This window comes from Suricata suricatta, chromosome 2 (genome assembly GCF_006229205.1).
Source record: "Suricata suricatta isolate VVHF042 chromosome 2, meerkat_22Aug2017_6uvM2_HiC, whole genome shotgun sequence".
Taxonomy (NCBI): domain Eukaryota; kingdom Metazoa; phylum Chordata; class Mammalia; order Carnivora; family Herpestidae; genus Suricata; species Suricata suricatta.
The window spans coordinates 62,158,525-62,169,669 of record NC_043701.1 but is presented as its reverse complement, the minus strand read 5'-3'; the positions used below and the strand labels follow the sequence as shown (position 1 = coordinate 62,169,669).

At 47.9% G+C, this 11,145-nt stretch overlaps 1 protein-coding gene across 2 annotated transcripts in view; it reads left to right on the top strand.

Annotated features, from left to right (window-relative positions):
- The window catches only part of CDHR3 (cadherin related family member 3), a 78,006-nt gene extending 67,211 nt beyond the window's left edge, over window positions 1-10,795 (top strand). Inside the window, exon 20 of one of the 2 annotated variants that reach the window (XM_029956757.1) lies at window positions 10,024-10,795. In XM_029956757.1, coding sequence (XP_029812617.1) covers window positions 10,024-10,115 — 92 coding nt within the window. In that variant the 3' untranslated portion in view covers window positions 10,116-10,795. Of the gene's footprint in view, window positions 1-2,033; window positions 2,144-10,023 lie in introns of those variants that run through there. The other variant, XM_029956765.1, reaches the window with a different exon arrangement.
- Window positions 10,796-11,145: the final 350 nt, after the last annotated feature.

Below are 11,145 nucleotides of genomic sequence, written 5' to 3'. Positions count from 1 at the left end.
TTTTTTTTTTTTTTACGGAGGTATAACTTATATTCAATAAAGTACACAGATCTAAGGTATTCTGCTCATAATAGGCTCCCCTCAGAGACAACCGCTATTCTGATCTTTATCATCATAGATTAGTTTTGCCTTTTCTGAATTTGGCATGAATGCAATCTCACTGAATGTGCTCTTTTGTGCCTGGCCTGTTGTGCTCAGCATCACGTCCGAGAGACTCAGGTGCGCTCCGGGTTAGGAAGCCAGTCCTCGGCTGTGCACCATCCTCATCTGCAGGAGTATGCCTGGTATCTCTCTCCATTCTGTACTTGGCTGGCCCCTTCCCGTATTTTACCATTATAAATCCCATCACTATGAACTTTCTCATGCAGGTGTTTGGTGAGCATAAACACTCGTGTCTTCTGAGCATGGGGAATTGTTAGGGCCACTGCTGGGATCTGCCGAGAATTCCAAAGTTGGTGGCTCCGATTTACGCGTCCACCAGCAAAACTTGAGCGTTCCAATTGCTTTGGAATTGGTGTGGTCGGTCCTTTTAGCCGTCCTGGTTAGAATTTCTCCGGAAATGTACTCATTCTTTCTCAAAGCTGAAACAACACCCCACCACCACCACCGCCACCTCCCACCCCACTCCTCTCCTACCTCCTGTGATTAAAGGGAACCACGGGACACAGAATGGAGACACAATGGGACGCTCTGACCGACCAAACAACTGGGACTTTCCCCTGTTGGCGTGAGCAATACTGAGAATAAACAGTAGCACAACGGAGCAGAAAATGGAACTTTCCAGCATGTGCCCAGGGGACGCTAGGCAGGTCTCGCCATTGCTCTGTCCTGCCCCCCCCCCCCCCCCCGCTCTTGTGCTCTAGTCCAACCACCACAAGAAAGGACCAGGCGAGAGTCTATTAGAGCAGCACCCCTCTTCCAGTTGGGGAGCCAGATGAGAACTCTCCAGGCCCACGATTCTGCAAATACAGTGCAGCTGGGTGTTTACTGTGTGCCTCTGCACCAGTGTGACTTCTCAAGAGAAAGAAACAATAAAAAAAAAAGAATGCCCTGTCCCAGCGTAGAGCAGGCGTGATTTATTAATAAGGATTGGTTGCCAGGGAACTCCCTTGAATAGATTTAAATTTTGCAAAAGGAGGCAGAGCTGTTCATTTGTGGAGGTTAAAGTGGGTGAAGTGGCTGATTACCGATTTAAGACTCCACAAGTCTGTGGAGCCCTGAGTAAAATGCCTTCCTCAGAAGCTCTCAGCCTCAATGCAAGTAAAATGAGGCTCAGAGAAGGCTGAAGGGGGACCTAATAACTGTTTATGAGCCCATTAAGGATGATTAAAAGGAGAGCAGTGAGCATCTGTTCCCCCTTCTCCAGCGATGACAGGGCAAGAGGGAATCAGGCTTCTCGGCCAGAAGAAGAGATTTAAGTCAGGCACAGGGAGGAACCTCCTGAAGGCCGGGGTCGGTTTGAGGGGCTGTTTCTTCCCTGGCGACGGGCAGGAAGAGCCGCTTGTCTTCAAAAGCCCCGAGGAAGCCAAGATGTGGGGTCAGGAGTGGCACTGGACAAAACGTTCTTGGGCCAAGGGAAAAATCTGCTTTTATTTCCCTTTGCATATTTGGCTACCGGGTGAAGGGAAGAAAATCAGATGTCTGAGGCCCAGGGCTCAGGCCATTTATTTTCTAACATTTACCAGGTTTAAAAAAAAAAAAAGAGTTACCTGGATAAACTAACATGGGTCTTGTGCAAATTTTCTCACATTTCCCTTTTGAGGCCTTAAACACATATGGACTTATTGTCGCTAATGTCAAGTTGCCCCGGATTCTGAGTCATAAAATTGGGGCAGAGATGTTCAGGGACCAGACCATACCGGAATCCATAAACTGTGGAGGGATTTGAAACCATGTGGTGAATGGAGGGGTTTCAGAGGGGAGCAGGGTGTGACAAGCAGGCGTGGATCATGAACAGACACTGGGCAATGACACATTCCCTCCTCAGAGCCCTCTTTCACATTTGTACTTCTGTCATTTGCCTTTTTATGTAGTGTGCTTTGTGATGGCTGAGGAGATGGAATCAACGAGATGAGTGAATATTGAAAATGATTGCTATCGAAACTTGGCGTTTCTCATTCCAAACTTAATGTGCACGTTTATAACTCCCGTTCGGTCAATAAATATTTATGGGGCATCTACTGTGTGCCAGGTGTTGATTCATTAGTAAACAGCTGCCCCAAATCCCGGCCCATAAGGAGCTTGCATTCTGTCTGTCACAGCTGATCTTGGCCTTGCTGATAGACCATCCTCAGAAGTTCTGCTTCCAATCCTATCATGGCCTGTTTGTCTCTCAGTTCCTTGAGTATTCTAGCTGAAAGATAAACAAACCCAAACTTTTCTGGAAGAACAGATAATTCAGAACCATTTAAATATTTTTATAAAAGACTTAATGGCAAGCCCTTGTCAGAAAAGAGCTGAGGGGTGCCTGGGTGGCTCAGGCGGTTAAGCATCTGACTTTGACTCAGGTCATGATCTCACGGTTCATGAGTTCGAGCCCTGTGTCAGGCTCTGGGCTGGCAGACAGCTCAGGGTCTAGAACCTGCTTCAGATTTGTATCTTCCTCTCTCTCTGCCCCTCCCCCACTCATGCTGTCTCAAAAATAAACATAAAAAAAACAAAGAAAATAGTTGAGAAATCTGAGTAGGGGCCCCCAGCCTGGGGTTATCAGGCTGGCATTCGTCTCTGAATGGCAGGGCAGAGCCAGTTGGGACTTCCATGTGTAGAAAATAGATGTATCCTGAGGCCAGTGAGACATCTGATGTTGGGCTCAGGGAAAAGGTCAAACATAGGAGGGCTGGGGAGACACTCAGACCCCTGAGACCTTCCTGTGTGTCATGTGCATTAGGGGCGAGATGTGGCTCCTGCCCTAAAAGGGAAAACTCCAAGCAAGAAGGTAACCGCCTCATTGAGAAGACAGCCAGCTACCACACAGGTGCTTTGCGATGACCAAGGGAGCTTCCGGAGGTCATAAGTGCTGGAGAAAGCAAATGTGGGCCACCACCGTGTCCGAGTATAATGGGAGATGTGGAGCCTGAGGGACCATAAAGGTAGAGAGATGAGTTCCAAGTGGGAGAGAAGAGAAATTTTGAGCAAAGGCTAAAGCATTGGGAGTCCCAGCCTTCAATCAATGTTCTGCCGGTGCTTGTCCCGTGTAACCTGAGTGAATAACCACACAGAGAGCCCGCTGGGTACGCAGCAAGCACTCAACAAACATTCGTAGAGCTGGATTGAATCATGCAAGCTTGCCTTTGGTTTTCTACCCAGGTCATGTGGCAGAGTCACAACATTTCTCCTTAGGTCTGGACAAACATTATGATAATCAATAGCAACTAGTCACTGAGTGCCTACTAGGTACCAGACACTGTTTCAGGCTCTGGGGAGACAGCAGTAAATAAAACAATGTTCTCACCATCTATATCCTGGCAAAGGATGAGAGACATACGATGCAAATGAACAGCCAGACCATATACAAAACCAGAACTGTGACCCATGACCTGCGGGAAGCCACCCCCGATCTACAGTGAGCAGCACAGAAAGCCAGGTTGCGGTCTCTAGTGACAATCAAGGAAAATAAACGATAACTTCTCTAACAATCTACCCACAATGGCCAGGACTTGATTAATAACTGACACTTTCCCTAATTTTTATGTCCACTTCCAGTTTAGGACCAGCCACAGAAAGCCAAATATCCACTCCTCACCAATCAGCCTTCCAGTTAGCTCACCCACAGCCTCCCCGTGCCAATAGCTTCCAATCAGGGCACCTTTGTTTCACTATAAAGCTTTCCTGCCTTTGAGACTCTGCTAAAATTCAAATGATGTGATGAACTCCCTTGCTATAATGAGCTAGGAAGAAGTAGTAGCTTCTGTTTCCTCATACAGTTGGTCTTCATTTATTTCCACAGGAATGATAGACAAATGGACTATGTATATGCTATATATAATATATATTATATACATGTTATATATACAGGCACACAGCTTAGAGAGATGGGAAGATAGATAGATAGATAGAGATAGATATAGATATGCATCCACAGTGTTAACGGTGGTAAATGCCATTGAAAAAAATGAATGGGGTCAGGGTTATGGACGGTGGGGACAGTCACTCTAATGAGGGTGTGCAAGGAACATCCCCACGTTAAGGTGAGAATCTATTGCTGGAAGTGGGGAAAGAGTCGTGCAGGTAACTGGGAAGAGCCTCCAGCCTGGGAATACAGAGGCAAGGGCTAGCCAAGGATCAGTAGGTGGAACAGAGATGAGCATAAGGACCGGAAGTGATTTCAGGGGGATGCTTGTGGGGACGTGGGCATGTATCTGTGGGAAAAGATGGGGAATGTGTCACCTGTGGGGCATGTATGGTGAGGGTTGGGGAATTGTATGATCATCACATAGGCCTTTGTGGGCCCTTATAAGGACTTTGGCTTTTACTCCAAGTATGATGGGAGCCATTGCAGGGTTTTGAGGAGTGATATAATTTATGGGATTTTTTTAAGTTTATTTACTTCTTTTGAGAGGAGAGAGAGAGAGAGAGAGAGAGAGAGAGAGAGAGAGAGAGAAGGTGAGGGGCAGAGAAAGAGGAAGAGAAGAATTCCAAGCAGGCTTCACACTATGTGCTGAGTCCAACACAGGGCTCAGTCTCATCAGATCATGACCTGAGCTAAAATCAAGAGTCGGACATTTAACCTACTGAGCCACCCAGGCACCCTGATATAATTTAAATTTTTATTATGTATTTATTTTTAATTTTGTAAATGTTTATTTTTGAGAATGAGAAAGACTGAGTGTGAGTGGGGGAGGGGCAGAGAGAGAGGAGGACAGAGGATCCAAAGCAGGCTCTGTGCTGACAGCAGCTAGCCTGATAGAGGGGCTTGAACTCATGAACTGTGAGATCATGACCTGAGCTGAAATCGGAGGCTCAACCATCTGAGCCACCCAGGTGCCCCATGATGAAATACCTTTCACCAGGAGATCTGAGCTGTAGGAAAAAATTGTTCCCTGTGAGCCCCCAGAGAGGGTACGTTCTTAGGAAACTTGTCTGCTTGGCAGGTAAAAGGGAGATGAGTGTGTCCAGGAAAAACTGGAGCCTTATGATTAGACTGTTAGAGACAGTCCTAACTTCACATGGTATGTATCCTACTGTCCCCATGAGTGCAAATTGTAATTATCAGCCCTGAGTTTTGGTTTGGAAGGCAGGAGCGCTATAAATCCTAAGACCAAGCAAAGCATGCTTATGAGCTTTGCATCTGAGGCTGGCCCAGGGCTGGAGGCAGGCATCCAGGCTGAGCCCCACTGTCCCCAGCAGCCCTTATACTTCCGTGGCACCGAGAAAACTCTGCAGCTGCCGTAGCCCCTTCAGAACCACGCACGGCTGAGGGAGGGAAGCTGGTTAATCTGATTTATCGGCGAGGCTCATGAGAGCTCCACCCCCGCATTGCCCACCTCGTTTATCCGTGCGTGGTCAGAGCACACTCCGGCTGGCGTGCTAAGGTCCTTTTTTTTGTGCATGTGACAATTTCATTATTTGTATTGTGATTTAATTCACATACCATAAAACTCAGTGGTTTTCAGTGTCTTCACAGAGTTGTGCAACCATTACCACTATCTAATTCTAAAATAGTTTCGGGGCGCCTGGGTGGCTCAGTCGGTTAAGCCTCCGACTTCGGCTCAGGTCAGATCTCACGTTCGTGGGTTTGAGCCCCGTGTCAGGCTCTGTGCTGACAGCTGGCTCAGAGCCTGGAGCCTGCAGCCTGCTTCCGGTTCTGTGTCCTCCTCTCTCTGCCCCTCCCCCTCTCATGCTCTGTCTCTCTCTGTATCAAAAATAAATAAAACATTAAAAAAAATTAAAAAAAAATTCTAAAATAGTTTCATCTCCCTCCAAATAAACCGCAATCCTGGAAAGTGCCATTTCCCAGTCCCAGGCCCTAGTACTTCCTAATTCATCTCTATGGATTTGTCTATTCCAGACATTTCGCATAAATAGAATCACAGAATATTTGTCCTTTTGTGTCTTGGCTTATTTCACTTAGCATAATGTTATCAAGATCCATTTCTGTTGCAGCAGATATCAGTAGTTTGTTCCCTATTGAGGCTGAGTGATGTTCTATTGTACAAGCACACCACATCCAGTCAGCAGTTGGTAGATATTTGAGTTGTTTCTACCTCTCAGCTGTTACGAATAATGCTGCAATGAACGTTCATGTACAAGTTCTTACTCGGACACGTGTTCTGATTGCACACATTTTTAAAAAGAAAGCAAGGCAGCCCCCACCCTACCCAGGTTGTGGTGTGGGGCATTCAGCCCTTCCCAGATCCGGTCCACTGTGGCGTGAGGAGTCTGGGGATGGTCTGGAGTGTGAGTTGACCTCACTGAGCTTCTCGATGTCAGCTTCCTCTGCACCTGAGTGGTCTGCAGACTATGTCTCTACCAACCTCAGGATGGCAGGTATGTGTCTAACGTGCTGGGCACACTGCCTACATGAACTCCAAATCCTCCCAGGGCTCCACTGAGGATGGTCCTGTCACCTGCATTTTACAGATGGGAAAGCTGAGGGCTGGAGCAATGAGGGAACTTGCCCAGAGGTCAAGGAGCCAGGGCACCAGCCTGCTCTGAGCCTAAGCGGGAAGAGTTCAGCGATGCCCTCGATTTGCCTGCCAGTGGGGAAATGTGTCAGGTGACTCAACATGCAGGTGGATCTGCTGACTGAGTAACTCTCTCCCCTGAAAGTCCAAGGCTTCTCTTGGCTGCAGAAATCAAGGCTTCACAGGTGCAGCGTCAATACCAGCTTCTGGATCAGCAGTGTCCTCTCCCGCCTGGATCGGTCTGGGATCTGAAATGGCTCCTGGCCTCCCTGAGTCCTGCCAAGCCCAGAGCCTGAGGCTTTGGGCTGCTAATAGGCAGCCTATTCTTTCCTCTGTTCTGTACACATTCCCTACCTGTCTTCTGCCCAATGAAAGCAGTCTCGTCTTGGCTATGAGTATTCAAGTGCCTTCCAAACACAGTAAATCAAGATCTGGGTCACTCAGCAACAGCCTCCTTCTTCCAAAGGCAGATGAGGCTGCAGTTACTACTCGGGACCAGCAGGGGCTCTTTTTGCCATTTAGCTTCTTCTCACCGTCTAGAAATGCCCCTGGTTACAGACCGGCTCTGCTTTCTTTCCACCTTTCCCCAAGCTTTCCAGGGTATGTAGCCTCAGGGCCTGACCAGCGGCCACAGGGCACCCACAGTCAGGATTCTGTAGTCACCCACAAAAACCCACAGTAGCAGTGTGGTAGCTGGAAACCTAGGAGTGGCGTACCAAACCTTCTGGAGGAGGGAGTGAGGGCCGGCTCCACCCACAAGTGGCCTTTTCCCGGAAGGCTCCAGGACAGCTATGGGGCATTTTGCCAAGCAAGCTATTGCTATTGACCAAGACAGCTCCCAGCTGGGCTCAGAACAGCTTCATCACTGTGGACATGAGTAGAGAGGGTTAGGATCAGCGGTGGTGCCTGGCAACTCTGACTAAATGCCCTCAGATTTTGTTTCCTTAATACACCATCTTGCCATGGATTCAGGAGAATGAGGGCCCAAGTTCTATACCTTTGGCTGAGTGTGTGGGATTTTTTTTGTTTTTTGGTTTTTTAATTTAATTTATTTTTATTTTTATTTTTTTGAGAGAGAGCAGGAAGAGGCAAAGAGAAAGGGAGAGAGAGAATCCCAAGCAGGCTCCGCACTGTTCGATACGGGGCTTGAATTCACGAACTGTGAGATCATGACCAGAGCCAAAATCAACAATCGGATGCTTAACCGACTGAGGCACCCAGGAGCCCCAGGCTGAGTGCGTGTTAATGTGTCTGCATAAGTGTCCATGTAATCATAATTAAAATCACTTTGCATTTATAGAATGCTTGCAGTGTGCAAGGTCCCATGGGGTCCTTTGTATTTAGGGTTTTATTTAATGTATGCATCTGGAGGTACTACCAAATTTACCTATGAAGAACTGAGGCTCGAAAGCTCTCATGGCAAAGTAAGGCCAGCGGTCTCACCACCAGTAAGTGGCAGAGGGAGGTGGGGCCTGAAAACAGGTGTGGCTTCTAATCCCTGGACTAGGGTCTGGAATTCCTGGTGAGCTAGCTTAGCCTCTTGTTGCTCCCTCTGCAACACCGCCTTAATTTTGTGGCTGCTTTGGAAGAAGGGGGCAAGGTCAGGGGTCCAATCAGAAGGGGATGGGGGAGGTGGAAGGTGAGGGTAGTATTTGCAAGCTAGTTTATGTGGGAGCTGATTTGGGTGCCTTGAAATTCACCAGGACAAGGTTTCTAGTATGGGGTGGGACCCTCGGCAGAGCCCCTGAGGGCTCATTAGTGTCACAGGGGCACTGGGAGAGGAAAGATAAAAAGAGGAGTGAAAAGGCGAAAAAGGAGGGGGAGAGCAAGGCAGAGGCAAGGGTTGTTCCCAGGAGGAACACAGGAAGAGGTGGCATTGTAGCTAGTGGTCCAGAGACCCCTGCCTGGGAACCTCGTGCCTGGGGGGCTGATAGAGCAAGCACAGTCTTCATTCTCTCAAGCAAGGCCAGCAAAGGGCAGCTGAATCACAGTATTTCTCAAGAAATAAAAATTCCTAGCACACCCCTGGGGCCTCGGGGAGAAAAACTGACAACGTGTTGATTGAAAACAGACCAAGCTGATGTGGCCCGCAGAGCGGGGCCCGGCTCTCGCGGGTTCACAGCGACACCTAGTGGTCTTGGTGGGCACCTCCCGCCGCCGTGGAAACGGCCTGGCCTGTGGTGGCGAGAGAACTTGGGGGGTCTAGACAAGACACTTCCTCTCTTCCCTTGCTGTCAAAGTCCGTATTTTTCCTTGTGGAACATTTCCATACCCTGAGGGGAGTTCCGCTCATCGCCAGGGTTGGAGGGCCAGTTGTGTACATCCAACTGACTGCCCTGGCTGGATTTTCCGAAGTGGTCATTATTTCCTCTGAGTTCATAATTTTCATTTATTAAATATAATTAAACGTATATAATGGTGACACTTTTAAAAGACTTTTACACAAATGAATGATCCAGTCAGAGACATTTCTTTATTAGACTACATGTTTGGAAAATATGATGACTATACTCCTGTATTAAGTCAAAGACCTCAGCTTCCAAAGCAATCCTGATCAGTAAGTCTGTTAAAATGAAAACTATGCATCTCCTTCTGGATAATGGGGCCTGGACATTTTTGTTCCTGTCCTTGCATCATGTGCTTGGCTGATACACTTGTCTGAAGGCTCCCCAAGGGCAGACTCTGTCCAGTGTTAGTACAACAGTACAATGCATGGGACATAGTTGATACTCAAAACCTATTTCTTCTGTTTGTTTTTATTTTCATTTATTCATTCATTTTCAGAGAGAGAGAGAGAGCTCATACGTGAGTGGGGGGAAGAAGGGCAGAGAGAGAGGGAGAGAGAATCCCAAACAGGCTCTGCACTGTCAGCACGGAGCCCAGCACGGAGCCTGACACGGGGCTCGATCCCCTAAATCATAAGATCAGACCCGAGTGAGATCAAGACTCAGATGCTCAACAGACTAAGCCCCTCAGGCACCCCTCTTTTTTTTTTTTTAAAGTTCATTTATTTAAGTGATCTCCACACCCAATGTGGGGCTTGAACTCGCAACCCTGAGATCAAGAGTCCCATGTTGCCCCGACTGATTCAGACAGTGCCCCTCAAAATCTAATTCTTAAATGAATAACTTGAGCTCCAGAAAGCAGTGGGAGCCACAGGAGGGAAGTCAGATAATGCCGTCTCCTGGAAAGTGCTACTTTAGGATTCCAAACTCTGAAGGAAATTTGTCACATGGGGAAGCTTCCTGTCAGTGGATGAGGATGGTCTGTGGTTAAACAGGAGCACAATGTGGCATTCATAAAGCCTGCAAAAAGGCCCGTTAAACGTCTGTGGGTTGGCAGTCCTAGGAGGGCTCCGTGTGACCATGCTTTACAGGCACCTTCAAAATCCCCTCTGCAGACGTTCCTTCTGAAGAAGAAATCTCAAGCTTCTGTGATCCAATCTGGCTGGGAAGGAAACACTACCCCACGCTGCATTTTATCCAGACTTAGACGGCCAAATTACTTGTGTTAACTGCCTTCCATTGGTTGCAAAGATCAGAGATGCACAGATTTTACTGGCAGGACGCATGTGGCAGTAAAGAATCTCGGCCTTATGGTTTGATTTCTCCGGCACCCAGAAGACACAGAAGACCTGACTGTCTCAAGTGTGGTGTCGTGGATGTGGGTCGTACTGGTGCCAGCCCAGCATTGCTTGGACAGCCTTTCTAAGTTACGAAAGTAGGCCATGTTACAGGCATGCCTCCACCAGGGTGGAGATCAGAACTCAGTTTCCCAGACTAACTCTGCAGCTGCGACACAGGCATGTGTCCCAGGCTCTGCCCAATTGGATGTAGCAACTTGAAACTTCAATACGGAAGAATGAAAAGCAAGAAAGCAGCTGCTGCATGGGGTTGCATCTTGATGCTTGGGGGTGGCAGGTGGGGGCTGGCAGGGAACGTGGAGCCCCCTGGAGGCAGCAGGGGCAGAGATGCTTCCAGTAGGAAGAGGCCAGGGTAGTGGGCTCAAGCCTGTGCCTGGATAGATGGGGTAGGGACCGGGGCATTGTTCGTGGCTGCGGAGACTCACGCCCCGTTCTCTGATTCTGCCAGAGATTCCAGGAGCTACTAATGTCCTTTAAGATATTCTTTTTCTGTTAAAACAAACTAGAGTGGATTTTGTTGTTTGTTGATAAAAACCTTGATTAGTAAACCCATTACTGGGGTGCCTGGGTGACTCAGTTAAGCCTTCGACTTTGGCTCAGGTCATAATCTCATAATTTGTGGGTGCGGCCCTGCATCAGGCTCTATGCAGACAGCTCAGAGCCTGGAGCCTGCTTTAGATTCGGTGTCTCCCTCTCTCTCTCTCTCTCTCTCTCTCTGTCCCTCCTCCACTCATGCTCTGTCTCTCTCTCTTTTTCAAAAATAAATAAATGTTAAAATAAATAAATAACCCATTATTAATAACCCCAAAATATAGTTAGTCCTCTTTCATTGAGCTAGGATCCGAAGATCATTCAACACCAGCTATAGGAGGTTCACAT